Genomic DNA, 24,149 nt, shown 5'->3' with positions numbered 1-24,149 from the left:
GTTTGGTACCTGAGCGTGGGGGTCGTCACCCCTCTGTGTGTGTGGGTGTGCCTATGTGTGTGTTGTATTAGTGTTCTGATTGAGCAGTTATGTTTATATAAACTAAGGAAAAGAATTGCATAGTATGAACATTAAAACATCCATGAGATTGTCTAACCTAATAGAACATGTACACATTGCTGTTGCTCTCTCTTCAAAACAAACCCGGGCGGACTTGATTTGTTCAACTGAGAAAAGTCGCCAGGATGTTGCCACGTTTCAGTCAAACACAAAGTCATACTTGCAGTCAAGGAGGAGGTCCTGTAGCAGCTGTCCCTTGCCAGTGAGGGAGCGGATGTTAAGTAGTCCCAGTTTGATGTCACAGTGTTGGTTGGAGCAGGAAGCATTAGCTGACCTAGCTAGGCTAGCCAATGCGCAGTAATTAACTTTCCTTTTGATGTTTCTCAGTGGATGGCAGCGGGTGGAGGACCAGATGGTGTTTATGGCAGTGAAGTCATCAATGTGCTAGTTGCGTCCAGCACCACGGTGGATGTATATCTCCGGTGGTGAAGGCAAGCGATGTCAGGGAAGCGTTACATTACAGGTGGGAGGGCAAACCGGCAGTGCTGGAGTTGGAGAAGCTCCGATCCACTTAACAGTGCTTGTTGAAAGATGTCTGCCAAACAGTGGCTGCACTTGTATAACATCTTTGAACAACTCAACAGTAAACATTTTCAAAACTGAATCAATGCCATTCAGAATTTGGCCCACCAGTTGCCGAACCCCAGTTTAAGTATTTGAGTATTCATACAATTATAACTATCAACATCAAAGGTGAAACAATAGTCATTAAACATGGCCGGAAAATCTGAGCGACGTGATTTCGGAAAAACAGGCTGCAGCACAATATTTCATAAATCTGAGTTATGATTTGAATGAGACAAGCCGTGTATTAATTTACAGGAATGCTTTAATGATATATTCAAACGAAACAAAACCAAAACTCATTTACCATTAGCTTTCCAATGTGATCCAAAGTCACAATAATAAGCATCTACTCCAAGTACAGCATAAAGCTTGACCACCTGACAACACAAAAAGTTGCACACACTTCTGCACTTTCCCCCCCTCAAATGTGGGTGAAAATAGAGCATCTGTGACAAGAAATGCAGCTATAGTTAAGAGCGTACTAGTAAATGAACATCACTTTTAATATTGGCTTGACGTTTTCTCGTATTTTGATGTTTTTTATGGCACTTTTCCTTAAAACTGACAGCACGTGTAACAAGTTTAACGAGCCAGTGTTGTTTGTATGAAAGCAACTTTATGCAGCTTCACTCAATGTGTGAATGCACACATAAAAAACAAAGTGTGTCACGGATTGTGTGTGTTACTTTGTGAGAATTTTACTTAGGTTCGTAGTTAATTCCCAGTGCACCGGCCCAACATAGTGGTGCATGGAGAAACATTGGAACAATAAATGGTTCTTGGCGGGAGAGGTGTGCAACATAAACCCAGTAGGAAATGGACATATCAGCGAGTCACGCTCACACGTTTGTGTGACTTGGTACTTTTCTTCATTTCCTCCATGCAGAATGTTATGGCAGTCTTGTAAAAACATGATGCGAAGCAGTGAAAAAGTGTTTATCATACAAAAGTATTGACCCAAGATTGTTACCAGGATACTGCTGAGAGGACAGTGCACCAACCAGCTTAAGTGCAACGCAGGAGTGTTCCCCACTGCGATACAACGATGGGTTCACGCTGAGAAGAATCGGGAAAATTGAGGAAAGGGTGGTTGACTGGATGGAAGAGGTGCAGAAAACAAGGCTCAAACATGGTTGTGGTTTTGGCCTTCAGCGGCATCGCTGAAAAACGAGGTGATGACAAAACTCAGGTGGAACAGAGGCATTCAGAAAGGCGGGTTCTCCTGAGTGGGGGTGGTGGAATTAGCAGGGCTCTCATCCCCTTGGGGTCCCACGACCTTGTACTGCACACAAAACAAAGTAGCATGATAATTGTCAATAATTTTCCATGAATACCCTTGAACCTTTTTTTTGTCTCCTCTATCTTTTTGCCCTTGTGTCTACCGTGAAACAGCACATTCTGTGAGCCCTAAGCAACTTATATATATATATATATATAACTTATACACAAAGAAACATTTTAAGCATATAATTATACCTACACACCAAATCAATAAAGAAAACATAACTAGACATTTTTGATAAGTGGTAATGAGAAAGGTTTTTGATGTGATATATATTTCCGAGCACTTTGCATAGTCAGGGAACATTAATAAATTGATGATGTCATAGCCAAAAGCTCACATAATTCCGTACAAAATGACAAAATTGAAAGAATGATGAAGGGATGAGGTGCGACAGTGTATGTGCAAGAATGGAGGAGAATGTTTACAGGAAGGTCACTTGGAGATAAAACCAGCAGGTGCCAGAGGGAGACAGCCAAGCCAAAGATGATCGTCAAGGCTGAAAGACGGAAAGGAAAACAACAGCCCCCACACATCGAATCACCCATAATCAGCACGAAACCCCACAGAACCAGCTCTCACCGAACCAGCACCCACTACCATGGAATCAGACTCTCCTGCGAACTTGCCCCGCCCCAAAGACTCACCACCCATCAAACTTGGCCCACACTGGCATGTGCAACTCAATATAAGCTGACCAAAGAATCTTGAACGTTGCCTTTTCTGAAAGGAGACTTTCTGCTCTTGAGCATGGTCGCACGAAAGGCCCAGCGCTGTATTGTACCTTCCTGAACAAGAATTGTGATTGAACTCAACCAACCTGTGTAAGTCTAATTCCTGCTTCAGTGTCTTAGCATTTTCCTAAATCTGAAGAAATCAAACAAGCTCGCAGTGAGTAAATTGGATAACGTGATTGGCAATGGCTTTTGCCGTGAGGCGTAGATAGTGCGCTCCCTAAATTGTGGACAAAATCCAACAATATATATATATATATATATATATATATATATATATAGTCATTGTTTTTGTTATATATTTTATTGTTTTCCCGCTTACCGTTTTTCGCACTTATCCTTTTTTGTGCTTATTGCTTTCCTGTTTACCGTTTTTCGCGCTTACCGTTTTCTCGCTTACCGTTTTTTGTGCTTACCGTTTTTCGTGCTTATTGTTTTCCCGCTTACTGTTTTTCGTGCTTACCATTTTCTCGCGTACCGTTCTTCCCCGCTTACCGTTTTCCGCGCTTATCATTTTCTCGCTTACTGTTTTTCGCATTTACTGTTTTCTCGCTTCCCATTTTTCGTGCTTACAGTTTTCTCGCGTACCATTTTTCCCACGAACCGTTGTCCCGCTTACCGTTTTTCGCGCTTACTGTTTCCTGCGCTTACCGTTTTTCGCGCTTACTGTTTCCAGCGCTTACCGTTTTCCGTGCTTCTTGTTTTCTCACTTACCGTTTTTCCCGCTTATCGTTTTTCCCTCTTACGGTTTTTCACGCTTATCGTTTTCTCTCTTACCGTTTTTCGCGCTTATCCTTTTTTGCGCTCATAGTTTCGCGCTTACCGTTTTTTGTGCTTACGCCTTTTCGCGTTTTTCGTGATTAACGCAAAAAGCATTCCCCAAGATTTTTTCAGCTTCTTCGCCTTCACTCGCAAATTCTCCAGGAATTGCATTTTTTAGTTCTACACCATTCACTTTATTGTGTGAAGGCGAAGTATTGTTATTCCTGTCCTTTATTATTTTTTTACTTATTCCCCCCACTTTTTTGACGCTTAACTCGTTCCACATACTTCAACCGATTCACTCCGTTCCGCATTTAGCTTATTCCAAATATTAATGACACCGTTGCTTAAATTTTTTTCGTTTGAAAAATTTTCTGTTTTCACAAATTCATTCTTAATGGCAGATTCAACATTTCACATTTACTTCATTCCAGTTTGAAATTCACGTCATTCAGCACATTCAAATCCCATTGGGGACATTCCCAAACTTGCCAAATTCAATAATTTCACATTTTCACGTTTAAAATTTACAAAAAAATTTCACAAATTTCTCCTTTTCACTTCTCATTTCAACATTTCTCCTCCGTGAGTCGTCACCTTATCGTGGTGGAGGGGTTAGTGTGCCCCTATGATCCTAGGAGCCATGTTGTCGGGTCAAACGGGTCCTCGGTGAGGGGCCAGACAAAGCACGGCTCACAGAAGCCCCTTATGATGAGTAAAATAAATGGACTTCGTTTTCCCTCGCCCGGACGCGGGTCACTGGGGCCCACCTCTGGAGCCAGGCCTGGAGGCGGGGCTCGAAGGCGAGCATCTGGTGGCCGGGCCTTCGCCCATGGGGCCCGGCCGGGCACAGCCCGAAAAGGAAACGTGGGTCCCCCTTCCCATGGGCTCACCACCTGTGGGAGGGTCCAAAGGGGTCGGGTGCAGTGTGAGCTGGGAGGCGGGGGACATTGATTCTGAGTGGACCATGTTCCGTGCCTCCATTGTTGAGGCGGGCGACCGAAGCTGTGGCCGTAAGGTCGTTGGTGCCTGTCGTGGCGGCAATCCCCGAACCCGCTGGTGGACACCGGCGGTAAGGGATGCCGTCAAGCTGAAGGAGTCTTATCGGGCCGTTTTGGCCTGCGGGACTCCGGAGGCAGCTGACAGGTACTGGATAGCCAAGCGGAACGCGGCTTCGGTGGTTGCTGAGGCAAAAACCCGGGCGTGGGAGGAGTTTGGTGAGGCCATGGAGAATGACTTCCGGACGACTTCGAGGAAATTCTGGTCCACCATCCGGCATCTCAGGAGGGGGGAGCAGTGCAACGCCAACACTGTTCACAGTGGGGATGGCGTGCTGCTGACCTCGACTCGGGACGTCGTGAGTCGGTGGGGAGAATACTTCGGAGACCTCCTCAATTCCACCTACACACCTTCCATTGAGGAAGCAGCGCCTGGAGACTCTGACGCGGATTCTCCAATCTCTGGGGTTGAAGTCACTGAGGTAGTTAAAAAAAACTCCTCGGTGGCAAGGCCCCGGGGTGGATGAGATCCGCCCGGAGTTCTTAAAGGCTCTGGGTGTTGTGGGGCTGTCATGGCTTACACGCCTCTACAACATTGCGTGGACATCGGAGACAGTGCCTCTGGATTGGCAGACTGGGGTGGTGGCTCTCCTCTTTAAGAAGGGGGACCGGAGGGTGTGTTCCAATTACAGGGGAATCACACTCCTCAGCCTCCCCGGTAAGGTCTATTCAGGGGTGCTGGAGAGGAGGGTCCGTCGGGAGGTCGAACCTCGGATTCAGGAGGAGCAGTGTGGCTTTTGTCCTGGCCGTGGAACAGTGGACCAGCTCTACACCCTTGGCAGGATCCTTGAGGGTGCATGGGAGTTCGCCCGACCAGTCCACATGTGTTTTGTGGACTTGGAGAAGGCGTTCGACTGTGTCCCTCGGGGGGTTCTGTGGAGGGTGCTTTGGGAGTACGTGGTGCCGAGCCAACTGATAAGGGTGGTTCGGTCCCTGTATCACCGATGCCAGAGTCTGGTCCGCATTTCCGGCAGTAAGTCGGATTCGTTCCCAGTGAGGGTTGGACTCCGCCAAGGCTGCCCTTTGTCACAGATTCATAAAAATTATAAACAGAATTTCTATGCGCAGCCGAGGCGTTGAGGGGGTCCGGTTTGGGGACCTCAGCATTGCGTCTCTGCTTTTTGCAGAAGACATGGTGCTGTTGGCTTCTTCCGGCCGTGATTTCCAGCTCTCGCTGGAACGGTTCGCAGCCGAGTGTGAAGCGGTCGGGATGAGGGTCAGCAACTCCAAATCCGAGTCCATGGTCCTCGATCGGAAAAGGTTGGAACGCCCTCTCCGGATCGGGGATGAGATCCTGCCCCAAGTGGAGGAGTTGATGTATCTTGGAGTCTTGTTCACGAGTGAGGGGAGGATGGAGCGCGAGATCGACAGGCGGATCGGTGCAGCGTCGGCAGTAATGCGGACCCTGTACCGGTCCGTTGTGGTGAAGAGAGAGCTGAGCCAAAAGGCAAAGCTCTCAATTTACCGGTCGATTTACGCTCCTACCCTCACCTATGGTTACGAGCTATGGGTCGTGACCGAAAGAATGAGATCCCGGATACAAGCGGACAAAATGAGTTTTCTCCGCAGGATGTCTGGGCTCTCCCTAGAGATAGGGTGAGAAGCTCGGGATGAGCTGGATGAAGTGGCTGGGGAGAGGGAAGTCTGGGAGTCCCTCCTAAAGCTGCTGCCCCCGCGACGCGCCCCCGGATAAGCGGAAGAAGATGGATGGATTGATGGATGGATGGATGGATTTCAACATTTTTCAACCTATTCAACCCGTTCCAATTCATTTACATCCTTCCGATTTGAAATTCACATCATTCAGCACAGTCAAATCACATTAGGGACATACCCAAACTTGCCAAATTCAAAAATGTCATGTTTTCACGTTTAAAATTTGCGCCAAATTTCACAACATTTTCTTTTTCACTTGTTATTTCTACATTTTAAACCCATTCAACCCATTCCAAAGCATTTACATCCTTCCAGTTTGAAACTCACATCATTCAGCACATTCAAATCACATTGGGAACATTCCCAAAATTGCCAAATTCAAAAATTTCACATTTTGACCTTTACATTTTGCACAAATTTTTGTGCAAATTTCATTTTCACTTCTAATTTCTACATTTTCCAACCAATTCAACTTGTTCCAATTTTCGACTGTTCATCTTTTGCATACCTATTCCACACCTTCCCACTTACCAAAAATTCAAAATTTTCAATTTTACAATTCACACCAAATTTTCCCAAATTTTGTTTTTCCCTTCTAATTTCTACATTTTTCAACCGATACAACGCATTCCAACTTTATTCACTTTGATCACCTTATGCTTACCATATTCACCCCCTTCACCTCCACTTCCACTTTGCTTACACAATTCAACCCTTGACCCCCACTTCCAGTGTGGCGGCCATCTTGGATTGACCCTAAAGTGCTCATGAATGAACTCAGAATGAACCTTAAGTGCCCTACATCAAACCGGAAGTGACCCCAAATAAACCAGAAGTGACCTAAATGAAACCAGAAGTACCCCAAATAAAACCGGAAGTGACCCAAATGAACTGGAAGTGACCTTTTCAAACCGGCAGTGACCCAAAATAAACCGGAAGTGCCTTAAATTAAACCGTACGTGCCCCAAATAAACTGGAAGTGACCTTATTTCACAAGAAGTGTCCTAAATAGCTAAATTTGCTCCAACTCTTACAATTTTTGTCCGATTCGACCCGTATCAACATTTGAACCCCAAAAGTGAACCTCCTAAACCCGTATATTTCGTTTCGTTCCAAATTTTAGGCGCAATTTCGTTTTTAAAATTTCCATTCATTCTCTATGGCAGGTATGGGCAAACTACGGCCCACGGGCCACATCCGGCCCACGGGACCGTTTAATCCGGCCCACCAACCCTAAATAAATTGTATTATTAAACATTTTTTTGGGGTCATTTTGCCCTGCAATGACTGCATTTCCCCAGTGGGGAACCACTTGCCTGCGCATTTACTACCGGAAGCCGTGTCAGAAAGCTCGGTGCACACTCACAAGCTTTAAACATCATTCTGCAGCATTCCCCAGGTATTTATTCAACTGCTTCGCTATTCCTGTCCTTTATTAGTGTGAAGGTGAAGACCTTCACACTATTGTTATTGCTGTCCTTTATTATTATTATTAGTCTGAAGGTGAAGACCTTCACTCTATTGTTATTCCTGTCCTTTATTATTTTTATTATTATTAGTGTGAAGGTCTTCACCTTCACACTATTTTTATTGATGTCCTTTATTAGTGTGAAGGTGAAGACCTTCACACTATTGTTATTGCTGTCCTTTATTATTATTATTATTATTATTATTATTATTATTATTATTATTATTAGTGTGAAGGTGAAGACCTTCACACTATTGTTATTGCTGTCCTTTATTAGTGTGAAGTTGAAGACCTTCACACTATTGTTACCGCTGTCCTTTATTATTATTGTGTGAAGGCGAAGGCAACAACCTCCTGCTGAACGTCAATAAGACCAAGGAAATCATTGTTGACTTCCGGAAGGGTCACACAACACACCTGCCGCTGATCATCGACGGTGCTGTGGTGGAGAGGGTGAGCTGCACCAAGTTCCTGGGGGTGCACATCAGCGAGGACCTCTCCTGGTCCGCAAACACCTCGTCACTGGCAAAGAAAGCTCAGCGCCGCCTGTACTTCCTGGGGAAGCTCAGGCGTGCATGTGCTCCTCAGGCAGTCCTGTCTACATTCTACCGTGGCACCATTGAGAGCGTCCTCACCAGTTGCATCGCTGTCTGGGGTGGTAACTGCACTGAACAGAACTTGAAGGCCCTGCAGCGCATAGTGAATACGGCTGGTAAGATTATTTGTGCTTCGCTCCCCTCCCTGAAGGACATTTACACCTCCCATCTCGCCCGCAAGGCAACCTCGATTGCCAGAGATGTGAGTCACCCGGCTCACTCTTTGTTTGACCTTCTGCCCTCTGGGAAGAGGTACAGGAGCCTGCGCTCCCGCACCACCAGACTCGCCAACAGCTTCTTTCTCCAGGCTGTTAGGGCCCTGAACTCGCTACCCCCTTCTGCGTAGCGTGCGGCACTGTTGCGCTATTTTCTGGAATGTCTGCTGTACGCGCACTTGCTCCTTTTTTTTCTGCTCCTCTTATTTATTTATTTATTGTTGTGTTATTTATTCATTATTTATTCAGCACGCTTTTGTTATACTTGTTTACTTGTTTGTCTGTTGTGAGCCATGTCTTGTGGGATAGGGGGGAACGAAATTTCGGTTTCTTTGTGTGTCTTTGGCATGTGGAGAAATTGACAATAGAGCTGACTTTGACTTTGACTAATTTCTACATTTTTCAACCGATTCAACCCATTCCAACTTCATTCACTTTGTTCACCTTATGCTTACCATATTCACCACCTTCACCCCCACTTCCACTATGCTTTCACAATTCAACCCTTGACCCCCACTTCAAGAGTGGCGGCCATCTTGGATTGACCCTGAAGTGCCCCAATGAACCCGGAATGAACTGGAAGTGCCCCAAATCAAACCAGAATTGAACCCGAATGAATCGGAAGTGACCTGAGGTAAACCGGAAGTGACCCCAAATCAAACCGGAAGTGACCCCAAATCAAACCGGAAGTGACCTCAGGTAGACCGAAAGTGCCTCTAATCAAACCGGAAGTGACCCAAATCTAACCGGAAGTGACCATATTTCAACATTAGGTGCCTTAAATACCTACATTTGGGCTAACCTTTACAAAGTTTGGCCGATTAAACCCGTTTCAACATTTTAACCCCAAAAATGAACCTCCTGAAGCCGTTTTTTTCCTTTTGTTCCAAATTTCCAAAAATTTTGGCGCAATTTTTTTTCTTTTAATTCCCATTCATTCTCTATTAGGATTCAAGATTTGCCCAAACTTCTACATTTTTTAACCAATTCAACTCGTTCCAACTTTCAACTGTTCATCTTTTGCCTTCCTATTCCACAACTTCCCACTTACCAAAAATTCTCTGCAATTTTGTATTTCTACTGTAATTTATACATTTTTGAACCGATTCAACCCATTCCAACTTTATTCACTTTGTTCACCTTATGCTTACCATATTCACCCCCTTGACCCCCACTTCCAGTGTGGCGGCCATCTTGGATTGACCTTGAAGTGCCCCCAATGAACCCAGAATGAACCAGAAGTATCTCAAATCAAACCGGAAGTGACCTTAGGTAAACCAGAAGTGACCTTAGGTAAAACGGAAGTGACCCAAAATCAAACCGGAAGTGACCCCAAATCAAACCGAAAGTGACCTTTTTAAACAGGAAGTGACCTTTTAAACCGGAAGTGACCTCAGCTAGACAGGAAGTGCGTCTTATCAAACCGGAAGTGACCCAAACAGACCGGAAGTGACCCAAATCAAACCGGAAGTGACCATATTTCTACATTAAGTCCCGTTTCAACATTTTAACCCCAAAAGTGAACCTCCTGAAGCCTTTTTTTTCCTTTTGTCCCAAATTTTAAAAAATTTTGGTGCAATTTTTTTTTCTTTTAATTCCCATTCATTCTCTATTAGGATTCAAGTTTTGCTCTAACTTCTACATTTTTTAACCGATTCAATTCGTTCCAACTTTCAACTGTTCATCGTTTGCCTTCCTATTCCACAACTTCCCACTTACCAAAAATTCTCTGCAATTTTGTTTTTCTACTCTAATTTCTACATTTTTCAACTTATTCAAGCCATTCCACCTTTCAACTGTTCATCATTTTCCTACCTATTCCACAACTTCCCACTTACCCAAAATTCCAAATTTTCAATTTTGAAATTCACACCCAATTTTCCCAAATTTCCTTTTTCCCTTGTAATTTCTACATTTTTCAACCGATTCAACTCTTTCCAACATCATTCTGCAGCATTCCCCAAGTATTTATTCAACCTCTTCACCTTCACACGCAATTTCTTCAGGAATTGCAAATTCTAGTTGTGTGAAGGCGATGGCCTTCACACATATGTTATTCTACACCATTCTCTATTATTGTGTGAAGGCGATGGCCTTCACACATATGTTATTCTACACCATTCTCTATTATTATTATTATTGTGTGAAGGCGATGGCCTTCACACATATGTTATTCTACACCATTCTCTATTATTATTATTATTGTGTGAAGGCGATGGCCTTCACACATATGTTATTCTACACCATTCTCTATTATTGTGTGAAGGCGATGGCCTTCACACATATGTTATTCTACACCATTCTCTATTATTGTGTGAAGGCGATGGCCTTCACACATATGTTATTCTACACCATTCTCTATTATTATTATTCTTCTATTTTATTCCCGCCACTTTTTTATCCCGCTTCTTCTTCCACATAATTCATCCGATTCACTCCGTTCCACTTTTGACGTATTCCAAATATTCACGAGATGAGCACTTCCATTTTTCTCGTTCCGAAAATTTTCCGATTTCGCAAAATTCGCAAATTTACGACAATTTTTTCCCCATTCATTCTCAATGGCAGATTCGACATTTCACTTTTACGTCATTCCCCTTTTAAATTCACCTCATTCAGCACATTCAAACCACATTCGGAACGATTCTCGACATTCCCAAAATTCCCAAATTCAAAAATTTCACGTTTTCACGTTAAAAATTTCGACAAAATTTCACAAAATTCCGTTTTTCACCTCTAATTTCTACATTTTTTGACCGATTCAACCCATTCCAACTTTCAACTGTTCATCTTTTTCCTACCTATTCCACACCTTCCCACTTACCAAAATTTCCAAATTTTCAATTTTGAAATTCACACCAAATTCTACAAAATTTCGTTTTTCCACTCTAATTTCTACATTTTTAAACCGATTCAACCCATTCCAACTCTATTCACTTTGGTCACCTCATCCTTACCATAATCACCCCTTCACCTCCACTTCCACTATGCTTTCACAATTCAACCCTTGACCCCCACTTCCAGTGTGGCGGCCATCTTGGATTGACCCTGAAGTGCTCCCAATGAACCTAGAATGAACCGGAAGTGCCCCAAATAAAACCGGAAGTGACCTTAGGTAAACAGGAAGTGACCTCAGGTAAACCGGAAGTGACCCCAAATCAAACCGGAAGTGACCTTTTAAACCGGAAGTGACCTTCTTAAACCGGAAATGACCCCAAATAAACCGGAAGTGACCTCAGCTAGACCGGAAGTGCCTCTATTCAAACCGGAAGTGACCCAAATAGACCGGAAGTGACCCAAATCAACCCGGAAGTGAATTTATTTCAACATTAACTGCCCTAAATAGCTACATTAGGCGCTAACTTTTGCTTTTTTTTGTCCGACTGAACCTGTTTCGACATTTTAACCCCAAAAGTGAACCTCCTGAAGCTGTTTTTTTACGTTTTGTTCCAAATTTCAAAATATTTTGGCGCAATTGCTTTTTCTTTTAATTCCCATTCATTCTCTATGGGGATTAAACATTTGCTCTCACTTCTACATTTTTTAACCGATTCAACCCGTTCCAACATTCAACTGTTCATCCTTTGCCTGCCTATTCCACAACTTTCCACTTACCAAAAATTCTCTACAATTTCGTTTTTCTACTCTTTTTTCGACATTTTTCAACCGATTCAACCCATTCCAACTTTATTCACTTTGTTTATCTTATGCTTACCATATTCACCTCCTTCACCCACACTTCCAGTGTGGCGGCCATCTTGGATTGACCCGGAAGTGCCCCCAATGAACCCAGAATGTACCGGAAGTGCCCCATATCAAACCGCAAGTGACCTTAGGTAAACAGGAAGTGACCTTAGGTAAACAGGAAGTGACCCCAAATCAAACCGGAAGTGACCTTTTTAAACCGGAAGTGACCTTTTTAAACCGGAAGTGACCCCAAATAAACCGGAAGTGACCTCAGCTGGACCGGAAGTGCCTCTAATCAAACCGGAAGTGACCCAAATCAAACCGGAAGTGATCTTATTTCAACATTAAGTGACCTAATTAGCTACATTTTAGCTAACTTTTGCAATTTTTGTCCGATTAAACCCGTTTCAACATTTTAACCCCAAAAGGGAACCTCCTGAAGCCGTTTTTTGTCCTTTTGTTCCGAATTTCAAAATATTTTGGCGCAATTGCTTTTTCTTTTAATTCCCATTCATTCTCTATGGGGATTCAAGATTTGCTCTAACTTCTACATTTTTTAACCGTTTCAACCCGTTCCAACTTTCAACTGTTCATCTTTTGCCTACCTATTCCACAACCTCCCACTTACCAAAAATTCCAAAATTCAAATTTGAAATTCAACCATATTCTCCAAAATTTAGTATTACACTTCTATTTTCCACATTTCTCAAGAAATTCAACTCATTTCAACATCATTCGGCATCATTCCCCAAGAAGTGATTCAAAGTCTTCGCCTTCACAAGCAATTTCTCCAGAAATTGCATTTTTAGTGTGAAGGTGAAGACCTTCACACTATTGTTATTGCTGTCCTTTATTAGTGTGAAGGTGAAGACCTTCACACTATTGTTATTGCTGTCCTTTATTATTAGTGTGAAGGTGAAGACCTTCACACTATTGTTATTGCTGTCCTTTATTATTATTATTATTAGTGTGAAGGTGAAGACCTTCACACTATTGTTATTGCTGTCCTTTATTATTATTATTATTATTATTATTATTATTATTATTATTCTACTTATTCCGCTCACTTTTTTGACGCTTAACTCCTTCCACATACTTCAACCGATTCACTCCGTTCCACTTTTCACTTATTCCAAATATTCATGACACGGCTGCTTACATTTTTTTTGTTCGAAAAATTTTCCGTTTTCACAAAATTCACGATTTTGTGGCATTTTTTTCCCCATTCATTCTTAATGGCAGATTCAACATTTCACATTTTTGTTGTTCCAGTTTGAAATTCACTTATTTCAACACATTCAAATCACATTGGGGACATTCCCAAACTTGCCAAATTCAAAAATTTCACGTTTTCACTTTTAAAATTTGCACAAAATTTTGCAAAATTTCACAAAATTTAGTTTTTCACTTCTAGTTTCTACATTTTTCCACCGATTCAACTCGTTCCAACTTTCAACTGTTCATCTTTTGCCTACCTATTCCACACCTTCCCACTTAGCAAAATTTCCAAATTTTCAATTTTGAAATTCACACCAAATTTTCCCAAAATTTAGTTTTTTCCCTTCTAATTTCTACATTTTTCAACCGATTCAACCCATTCCAACTTTATTCACTTTGTTCACCTTATGCTTACCATATTCACCCCCTTCACCCCCACTTCCACAATTCAACCCTTGACCCCCACTTCCAGAGTGGCGGCCATCTTGGATTGACCCTGAAGTGCCCCAATGAACCCGGAATGAACTGGAAGTGCCCCAAATCAAACCGGAATTGACCCCAAATGAACCGGAAGTGACCTCAGGTAAACCGGAAGTGACCCCAAATCAAACCGGAAGTGACCCCAAATCAAACCGGAAGTGACCTTTTTCAACCGGAAGTGACCTTTTTAAACCGGAAGTGACCCCAAATAAACCGGAAGTGACCTGAGCTAGACCGGAAGTGCCTCTAATCAAACCGGAAGTGACCCAAATCAAACCGGAAATGACCATATTTCAACATTAAGTGCCCTAATTACCTACATTTGCGCTAACTTTTGCAAATTTTGCCCGATTAAACCCATTTCAACATTTTAACCCCAAAAGTGAACCTCCTGAAGCCGTTTCTTTCCTTTTGTTCCAAATTTCAGAAACTTTTGGTGCAATTTTTTTTTCTTTTAATTCCCATTCATTCTCTATTAGGATTCAAGATTTGCTCTAACTTCTACATTTTTTAACCGATTCAACTCGTTCCAAATTTCAACTGTTCCTCTTTTGCCTTCCTATTCCACAACTTCCCACTTACCAAAAATTCTCTACAATTTTTTTTCTACTCTAATTTCTACATTTTCAACTTATTCAACCCATTCCACCTTTCAACTGTTCATCATTTTCCTACCTATTCCACAACTTCCCACTTACCCAAAATTCCAAATTTTCAATTTTGAAATTCACACCCAATTTTCCCAAATTTCCTTTTTCCCTTGTAATTTCTACATTTTTCAACCGATTCAACTCTTTTCAACATCATTCTGCAACATTCCCCAAGTATTTATTCAACCTCTTCACCTTCACACGCAATTTCTTCAGGAATTGCAAATTCTAGTTATTATTATTCTACTTATTCCGCTCACTTTTTTGACGCTTAACTCCTTCCACATACTTCAACCGATTCACTCCGTTCCACTTTTCACTTATTCCAAATATTCATGACACGGCTGCTTACATTTTTTTTGTTCGAAAAATTTTCCGTTTTCACAAAATTCACGATTTTGTGGCATTTTTTTCCCCATTCATTCTTAATGGCAGATTCAATATTTCACATTTTTGTTGTTCCAGTTTGAAATTCACTTATTTCAACACATTCAAATCACATTGGGGACATTCCCAAACTTGCCAAATTCAAAAATTTCACGTTTTCACTTTTAAAATTTGCACAAAATTTTGCAAAATTTCACAAAATTTAGTTATTCTACTTATACATTCTACATTTTTCCACCGATTCAACTCGTTCCAACTTTCAACTGTTCATCTTTTGCCTACCTATTCCACACCTTCCCACTTAGCAAAATTTCCAAATTTTCAATTTTGAAATTCACACCAAATTTTCCCAAAATTTAGTTTTTCCCTTCTAATTTCTACATTTTTCAACCGATTCAACCCATTCCAACTTTATTCACTTTGTTCACCTTATGCTTACCATATTCACCCCCTTCACCCCCACTTCCACAATTCAACCCTTGACCCCCACTTCCAGAGTGGCGGCCATCTTGGATTGACCCTGAAGTGCCCCAATGAACCCGGAATGAACTGGAAGTGCCCCAAATCAAACCGGAATTGACCCCAAATGAACCGGAAGTGACCTCAGGTAAACCGGAAGTGACCCCAAATCAAACCGGAAGTGACCCCAAATCAAACCGGAAGTGACCTTTTTCAACCGGAAGTGACCCCAAATAAACCGGAAGTGACCTCAGCTAGACCGGAAGTGCCTCTAATCAAACCGGAAGTGACCTAAATAGACCGGAAGTGCCTCTAATCAAACCGGAAGTGACCTAAATAGACCGGAAGTGACCCAAATCAAACCGGAAGTGACCCCAAATGAACCGGAAGTGACCTCAGGTAAACCGGAAGTGACCCCAAATCAAACCGGAAGTGACCTTTTTAAACCGGAAGTGACCTTTTTGAACAGGAAGTGACCACAAATAAACCGGAAGTGACCTCAGCTAGACCGGAAGTGCCTCTATTCAAACCGGAAGTGACTCAAATAGACCGGAAGTGACCCAAATCAAACCGGAAGTGACCATATTTCAACATTAAGTGCCCAAAATACCTACATTTGCGCTAACTTTTGCAAATTTTGACCGATTAAACCCGTTTCTACATTTTAACCCCAAAAGTGAACCTCCTGAAGCCGTTTTTTTCCTTTTGTTCCAAATTTCAAAAGATTTTGGCGCAATTTTTTTTTCTTTTAATTCCCATTCATTCTTTATTAGGATTCAAGATTTGCTCTAACTTCTACATTTTTTAACCGATTCAACTCGTTCCAACTTTCAACTGTTCAATTTTGGTTTTCTACTCTAATTTCTACTTTTTTCAACTTATTCAACCCATTCAACTTATTCAACCCATTCCACCTTTCAACTGTTCATCATTTTCCTACCTATTCCACAACTTCACACTTACCCAAAATTCCAAATTTTCAATTTTGAAATTCACACACAATTTTCCCAAATTTCCTTTTTCCCTTGTAATTTCTACATTTTTCAACCGATTTAAGTCTTTTCAACATCATTCTGCAGCATTCCCCAAGTCTTTATTCAACCTCTTCACCTTCACACGCAATTTCTTCAGGAATTGCAAATTCTAGTTATTATTATTATTATTCTACTTATTCCGCTCACTTTTTTGACGCTTAACTCCTTCCACATACTTCAACCGATTCACTCCGTTCCACTTTTCACTTATTCCAAATATTCATGACACGGCTGCTTACATTTTTTTTGTTCGAAAAATTTTCCGTTTTCACAAAATTCACGATTTTGTGGCATTTTTTCCCCCATTCATTCTTAATGGCAGATTCAACATTTCACATTTTTGTTGTTCCAGTTTGAAATTCACTTATTTCAACACATTCAAATCACATTGGGGACATTCCCAAACTTGCCAAATTCAAAAATTTCACGTTTTCACTTTTAAAATTTGCACAAAATTTTGCAAAATTTCACAAAATTTAGTTTTTCACTTCTAGTTTCTACATTTTTCCACCGATTCAACTCGTTCCAACTTTCAACTGTTCATCTTTTGCCTACCTATTCCACACCTTCCCACTTAGCAAAATTTCCAAATTTTCAATTTTGAAATTCACACCAAATTTTCCCAAAATTTAGTTTTTCCCTTCTAATTTCTACATTTTTCAACCGATTCAACCCATTCCAACTTTATTCACTTTGTTCACCTTATGCTTACCATATTCACCCCCTTCACCCCCACTTCCACAATTCAACCCTTGACCCCCACTTCCAGAGTGGCGGCCATCTTGGATTGACCCTGAAGTGCCCCAATGAACCCGGAATGAACTGGAAGTGCCCCAAATCAAACCGGAATTGACCCCAAATGAACCGGAAGTGACCTCAGGTAAACCGGAAGTGACCCCAAATCAAACCGGAAGTGACCCCAAATCAAACCGGAAGTGACCTTTTTAAACCGGAAGTGACCCCAAATAAACCGGAAGTGACCTCAGCTAGACCGGAAGTGCCTCTAATCAAACCGGAAGTGACCTAAATAGACCGGAAGTGCCTCTAATCAAACCGGAAGTGACCCAAATAGACCGGAAGTGACCCAAATCAAACCGGAAGTGACCCCAAATGAACCGGAAGTGACCTCAGGTAAACCGGAAGTGACCCCAAATCAAACCGGAAGTTACCTTTTTCAACCGGAAGTGACCTTTTTAAACCGGAAGTGACCACAAATAAACCGGAAGTGACCTCAGCTAGACCGGAAGTGCCTCTATTCAAACCGGAAGTGACTCAAATAGACCGGAAGTGACCCGAATCAAACCGGAAGTGACCCCAAATGAACCGGAAGTGACCTTAGGTAAATCGGAAGTGACCCCAAATCAAACCGGAAGTGACCTTTTAAAACCGGAAGTGACCCCAAATCAAACCGGAAGTGACCTTTTTAAACCGGAAGTAACCTTTTTCAACCGGAAGTGACCCCAAATAAACCGGAAGTGACCTCAGCTGGACCGGAAGTGCCTCTAATCAAACCGGAAGTGACCCAAATCAAACCGGAAATGACCATATTTCAACATTAAGTGCCCTAAATACCTACATTTGCGCTAACTTTTGCAAATTTTGCCCGATTAAACCCATTTCAACATTTTAACCCCAAAAGTGAACCTCCTGAAGCCGTTTCTTTCCTTTTGTTCCAAATTTCAGAAACTTTTGGTGCAATTTTTTTTTCTTTTAATTCCCATTCATTCTCTATTAGGATTCAAGATTTGCTCTAACTTCTACATTTTTTAACCGATTCAACTCGTTCCAACTTTCAACTGTTCAATTTTGGTTTTCTACTCTAATTTCTACTTTTTCAACTTATTCAACCCATTCCACCTTTCAACTGTTCATCATTTTCCTACCTATTCCACAACTTCCCACTTACCCAAAATTCCAAATTTCAATTTTGAAATTCACACCCAATTTTCCCAACTTTCCTTTTCCCTTGTAATTTCTACATTTTTCAACCGATTCAACTCTTTTCAACATCATTCTGCAGCATTCCCCAAGTATTTATTCAACCTCTTCACCTTCACACGCAATTTCTTCAGGAATTGCAAATTCTAGTTATTATTATTCTACTTATTCCGCTCACTTTTTTGACGCTTAACTCCTTCCACATACTTCAACCGATTCACTCCGTTCCACTTTTCACTTATTCCAAATATTCATGACACGGCTGCTTACATTTTTTTTGTTCGAAAAATTTTCCGTTTTCACAAAATTCACGATTTTGTGGCATTTTTTTCCCCATTCATTCTTAATGGCAGATTCAACATTTCACATTTTTGTTGTTCCAGTTTGAAATTCACTTATTTCAACACATTCAAATCACATTGGGGACATTCCCAAACTTGCCAAATTCAAAAATTTCACGTTTTAACTTTTAAAATTTGCACAAAATTTTGCAAAATTTCACAAAATTTAGTTTTTCACTTCTAGTTTCTACATTTTTCCACCGATTCAACTCGTTCCAACTTTCAACTGTTCATCTTTTGCCTACCAATTCCACACCTTCCCACTTAGCAAAATTTCCAAATTTTCAATTTTGAAATTCACACCAAATTTTCCCAAAATTTAGTTTTTCCCTTCTAATTTCTACATTTTTCAACCGATTCAACCCATTCCAACTTTATTCACTTTGTTCACCTTATGCTTACCATATTCACCCCCTTCACCCCCACTTCCACAACTCAACACTTGACCCCCACTTCCAGAGTGGCGGCCATCTTGGATTGACCCTGAAGTGCCCCAATGAACCCGGAATGAACTGGAAGTGACCCAAATCAAACCGGAATTGACCCCAAATGAACCGGAAGTGACCTCAGGTAAACCGGAAGTGACCCCAAATCAAACCGGAAGTGACCCCAAATCAAACCGGAAGTGACCTTTTTAAACCGGAAGTGACCCCAAATAAACCGGAAGTGACCTCAGCTAGACCGGAAGTGCCTCTAATCAAACCGGAAGTGACCCAAATCAAACCGGAAATGACCATATTTCAACATTAAGTGCCCTAAATACCTGCATTTGCGCTAACTTTTGCAAATTTTGCCCGATTAAACCCATTTCAACATTTTAACCCCAAAAGTGAACCTCCTGAAGCCGTTTCTTTCCTTTTGTTCCAAATTTCAGAAACTTTTGGTGCAATTTTTTTTTCTTTTAATTCCCATTCATTCTTTATTAGGATTCAAGATTTGCTCTAACTTCTACATTTTTTAACCGATTCAACTCGTTCCAACTTTCAACTGTTCAATTTTGGTTTTCTACTCTAATTTCTACTTTTTTCAACTTATTCAACCCATTCAACTTATTCAACCCATTCCACCTTTCAACTGTTCATCATTTTCCTACCTATTCCACAACTTCCCACTTACCCAAAATTCCAAATTTTCAATTTTGAAATTCACACCCAATTTTCCCAAATTTCCTTTTTCCCTTGTAATTTATACATTTTTCAACCGATTCAACTCTTTTCAACATCATTCTGCAACATTCCCCAAGTATTTATTCAACCTCTTCACCTTCACACGCAATTTCTTCAGGAATTGCAAATTCTAGTTATTATTATTATTCTACTTATTCCGCTCACTTTTTTGTCCGTTAACTACTTCCACATACTTCAACCGATTCACTCCATTCCACTTTTCACTGATTCCAAATATTCATGACACGGGTGCTTACATTTTTTTCGTTCAAAAAATTTTCCGTTTTCGCAAAATTCACAAAATTCCGGCAAATTCTTCCCCATTCATTCTTAATGGCAGATTCAACATTTCACATTTTTGTTGTTCCAGTTTGAAATTCACTTATTTCAACACATTCAAATCACATTTGGGACATTCCCAAACTTGCCAAATTCACAAATTTCACGTTTTCACTTTTAAAATTTGCACAAAATTTTGCAAAATTTCACTAAATTTAGTTTTTCACTTCTAATTTCTACATTTTTCCACCGATTCAACTCGTTCCAACTTTCAACTGTTCATCTTTTGCCTACCTATTCCACACCTTCCCACTTAGCAAAATTTCCAAATTTTCAATTTTGAAATTCACACCAAATTTTCCAAAAATTTAGTTTTTCCCTTCTAATTTCTATATTTTTCGACCGATTCAACCCATTCCAACTTTATTCACTTTGTTCACCTTATGCTTACCATATTCACCCCCTTCACCCCCACTTCCACAATTCAACCCTTGACCCCCACTTCCAGAGTGGCGGCCATCTTGGATTGACCCTGAAGTGCCCCAATGTACGCGGAATGAACTGGAAGTGCCCCAAATCAAACCGGGATTGACCCCAAATGAACCGGAAGTGACCTCAGGTAAACCGGAAGTGACCCCAAATCAAACCGGAAGTGACCCCAAATCAAACCGGAAGTGACCTTTTTCAACCGGAAGTGACCTTTTTAAACCGGAAGTGACCCCAAATAAACCGGAAGTGACCTGAGCTAGACCGGAAGTGCCTCTAATCAAACCGGAAGTGACCCAAATCAAACCGGAAATGACCATATTTCAACATTAAGTGCCCTAATTACCTACATTTGCGCTAACTTTTGCAAATTTTGCCCGATTAAACCCATTTCAACATTTTAACCCCAAAAGTGAACCTCCTGAAGCCGTTTTTTTCCTTTTGTTCCAAATTTCAGAAACTTTTGGTGCATTTTTTTTTTCTTTTAATTCCCATTCATTCTCTATTAGGATTCAAGATTTGCTCTAACTTCTACATTTTTTAACTGATTCAACTCGTTCCAACTTTCAACTGTTCCTCTTTTGCCTTCCTATTCCACAACTTCCCACTTACCAAAAATTCTCTACAATTTTGTTTTTCTACTCTAATTTCTACATTTTCAACTTATTCAACCCATTCCACCTTTCAACTGTTCATCATTTTCCTACCTATTTCACAACTTCCCACTTACCCAAAATTCCAAATTTTCAATTTTGAAATTCACACCCAATTTTCCCAAATTTCCTTTTTCCCTTGTAATTTCTACATTTTTCAACCGATTCAACTCTTTTCAACATCATTCTGCAGCATTCCCCAAGTATTTATTCAACCTCTTCACCTTCACACGCAATTTCTTCAGGAATTGCAAATTCTAGTTATTATTATTATTCTACTTATTCCGCTCACTTTTTTGACGCTTAACTCCTTCCACATACTTCAACCGATTCACTCCGTTCCACTTTTCACTTATTCCAAATATTCATGACACGGCTGCTTACATTTTTTTTGTTCGAAAAAGTTTCCGTTTTCACAAAATTCACGATTTTGTGGCATTTTTTTCCCCATTCATTCTTAATGGCAGATTCAACATTTCACATTTTTGTTGTTCCAGTTTGAAATTCACTTATTTCAACACATTCAAATCACATTGGGGACATTCCCAAACTTGCCAAATTCAAAAATTTCACGTTTTCACTTTTAAAATTTGCACAAAATTTTGCAAAATTTCACAAAATTTAGTTTTTCACTTCTAGTTTCTACATTTTTCCACCGATTCAACTCGTTCCAACTTTCAACTGTTCATCTTTTGCCTACCTATTCCACACCTTCCCACTTAGCAAAATTTCCAAATTTTCAATTTTGAAATTCACACCAAATTTTCCCAAAATTTAGTTTTTTCCTTCTAATTTCTACATTTTTCAACCGATTCAACCCATTCCAACTTTATTCACTTTGTTCACCTTATGCTTACCATATTCACCCCCTTCACCCCCACTTCCACAATTCAACCCTTGACCCCCACTTCCAGAGTGGCGGCCATCTTGGATTGACCCTGAAGTGCCCCAATGAACCCGGAATGAACTGGAAGTGCCCCAAATCAAACCGGAATTGACCCCAAATGAACCGGAAGTGACCTCAGGTAAACCGGAAGTGACCCCAAATCAAACCGGAAGTGACCCCAAATCAAACCGGAAGTGACCTTTTTAAACCGGAAGTGACCCCAAATAAACCGGAAGTGACCTCAGCTAGACCGGAAGTGCCTCTAATCAAACCGGAAGTGACCCAAATAGACCGGAAGTGACCCAAATCAAACCGGAAGTGACCATATTTCAACATTAAGTGCCCTAAATACCTAGATTTGCGCTAACTTTTGCAAATTTTGCCCGATTAAACCCATTTCAACATTTTAACCCCAAAAGTGAACCTCCTAAAGCTGTTTTTTTCCTTTTGTTCCAAATTTCTAAAAATTTTGGTGCAATTTTTTTTCTTTTAATTCCCATTCATTCTCTATTAGGATTCAAGATTTGCTCTAACTTCTACATTTTTTAACCGATTCAACTTGTTCCAACTTTGAACTGTTCTTCTTTTGCCTTTCTATTCCACAACTACCCACTTACCAAAAATTCTCTACAATTTTGTTTTTCTAATCTAATTTCTACATTTTTCAACTTATTCAACCCATTCGACCTTTCAACTGTTCATCATTTTCCTACCTATTCCACAACTTCCCACTTACCCAAAATTCCAAATTTTCAATTTTGTAACTCACACCCAATTTTCCCAAATTTCCTTTTTCCCTTGTAATTTCTACATTTTTCAACCGATTCAACTCTTTTCAACATCATTCTGCAACATTCCCCAAGTATTTATTCAACCTCTTCACCTTCACACGCAATTTCTTCAGGAATTGCAAATTCTAGTTATTAGTGTGAAGGTGAAGACCTTCACACTATTGTTATTGCTGTCCTTTATTATTATTATTATTATTATTATTATTAGTGTGAAGGTGAAGACCTTCACACTATTGTTATTGCTGTCCTTTATTATTATTATTATTAGTGTGAAGGTGAAGACCTTCACACTATTGTTATTGCTGTCCTTTATTAGTGTGAAGGTGAAGACCTTCACACTATTGTTATTGCTGTCCTTTATTATTATTATTATTATTATTATTATTATTCTACTTATTCCGCTCACTTTTTTGACGCTTAACTCCTTCCACATACTTCAACCGATTCACTCCGTTCCACTTTTCACTTATTCCAAATATTCATGACACGGCTGCTTACATTTTTTTTGTTCGAAAAATTTTCCGTTTTCACAAAATTCACGATTTTGTGGCATTTTTTTCCCCATTCATTCTTAATGGCAGATTCAACATTTCACATTTTTGTTGTTCCAGTTTGAAATTCACTTATTTCAACACATTCAAATCACATTGGGGACATTCCCAAACTTGCCAAATTCAAAAATTTCACGTTTTCACTTTTAAAATTTGCACAAAATTTTGCAAAATTTCACAAAATTTAGTTTTTCACTTCTAGTTTCTACATTTTTCCACCGATTCAACTCGTTCCAACTTTCAACTGTTCATCTTTTGCCTACCTATTCCACACCTTCCCACTTAGCAAAATTTCCAAATTTTCAATTTTGAAATTCACACCAAATTTTCCCAAAATTTAGTTTTTTCCTTCTAATTTCTACATTTTTCAACCGATTCAACCCATTCCAACTTTATTCACTTTGTTCACCTTATGCTTACCATATTCACCCCCTTCACCCCCACTTCCACAATTCAACCCTTGACCCCCACTTCCAGAGTGGCGGCCATCTTGGATTGACCCTGAAGTGCCCCAATGAACCCGGAATGAACTGGAAGTGCCCCAAATCAAACCGGAATTGACCCCAAATGAACCGGAAGTGACCTCAGGTAAACCGGAAGTGACCCCAAATCAAACCGGAAGTGACCCCAAATCAAACCGGAAGTGACCTTTTTCAACCGGAAGTGACCTTTTTCAACCGGAAGT

The 24,149-nt window shown here is 40.7% G+C and overlaps 1 protein-coding gene and 1 long non-coding RNA gene across 11 annotated transcripts in view; both read right to left on the bottom strand.

Annotated features, from left to right (window-relative positions):
• Nucleotides 1-931: 931 nt before the first annotated feature.
• LOC125988692 (tumor protein D54) overlaps nt 932-24,149 on the bottom strand; it is a 177,151-nt gene continuing 153,933 nt past the window's right edge. For all 10 annotated transcript variants that reach the window (XM_068653190.1, XM_068653191.1, XM_068653207.1 and 7 more), the window contains one exon: nt 932-1,969. In XM_068653190.1, coding sequence (XP_068509291.1) covers nt 1,892-1,969 — 78 coding nt within the window. In that variant the 3' untranslated portion in view covers nt 932-1,891. The remainder of the gene's footprint in view (nt 1,970-24,149) is intronic.
• Nucleotides 3,098-24,149, bottom strand: part of LOC137840975 (uncharacterized) — a 40,920-nt gene continuing 19,868 nt past the window's right edge. Inside the window, exon 2 of the long non-coding RNA XR_011088228.1 lies at nt 3,098-24,112. This is a non-coding gene — a long non-coding RNA (uncharacterized lncRNA). The remainder of the gene's footprint in view (nt 24,113-24,149) is intronic.

This window comes from Syngnathus scovelli, chromosome 2 (genome assembly GCF_024217435.2).
Source record: "Syngnathus scovelli strain Florida chromosome 2, RoL_Ssco_1.2, whole genome shotgun sequence".
Lineage (NCBI taxonomy): Eukaryota > Metazoa > Chordata > Actinopteri > Syngnathiformes > Syngnathidae > Syngnathus > Syngnathus scovelli.
This window is presented reverse-complemented; position numbering and strand designations above follow the sequence as displayed.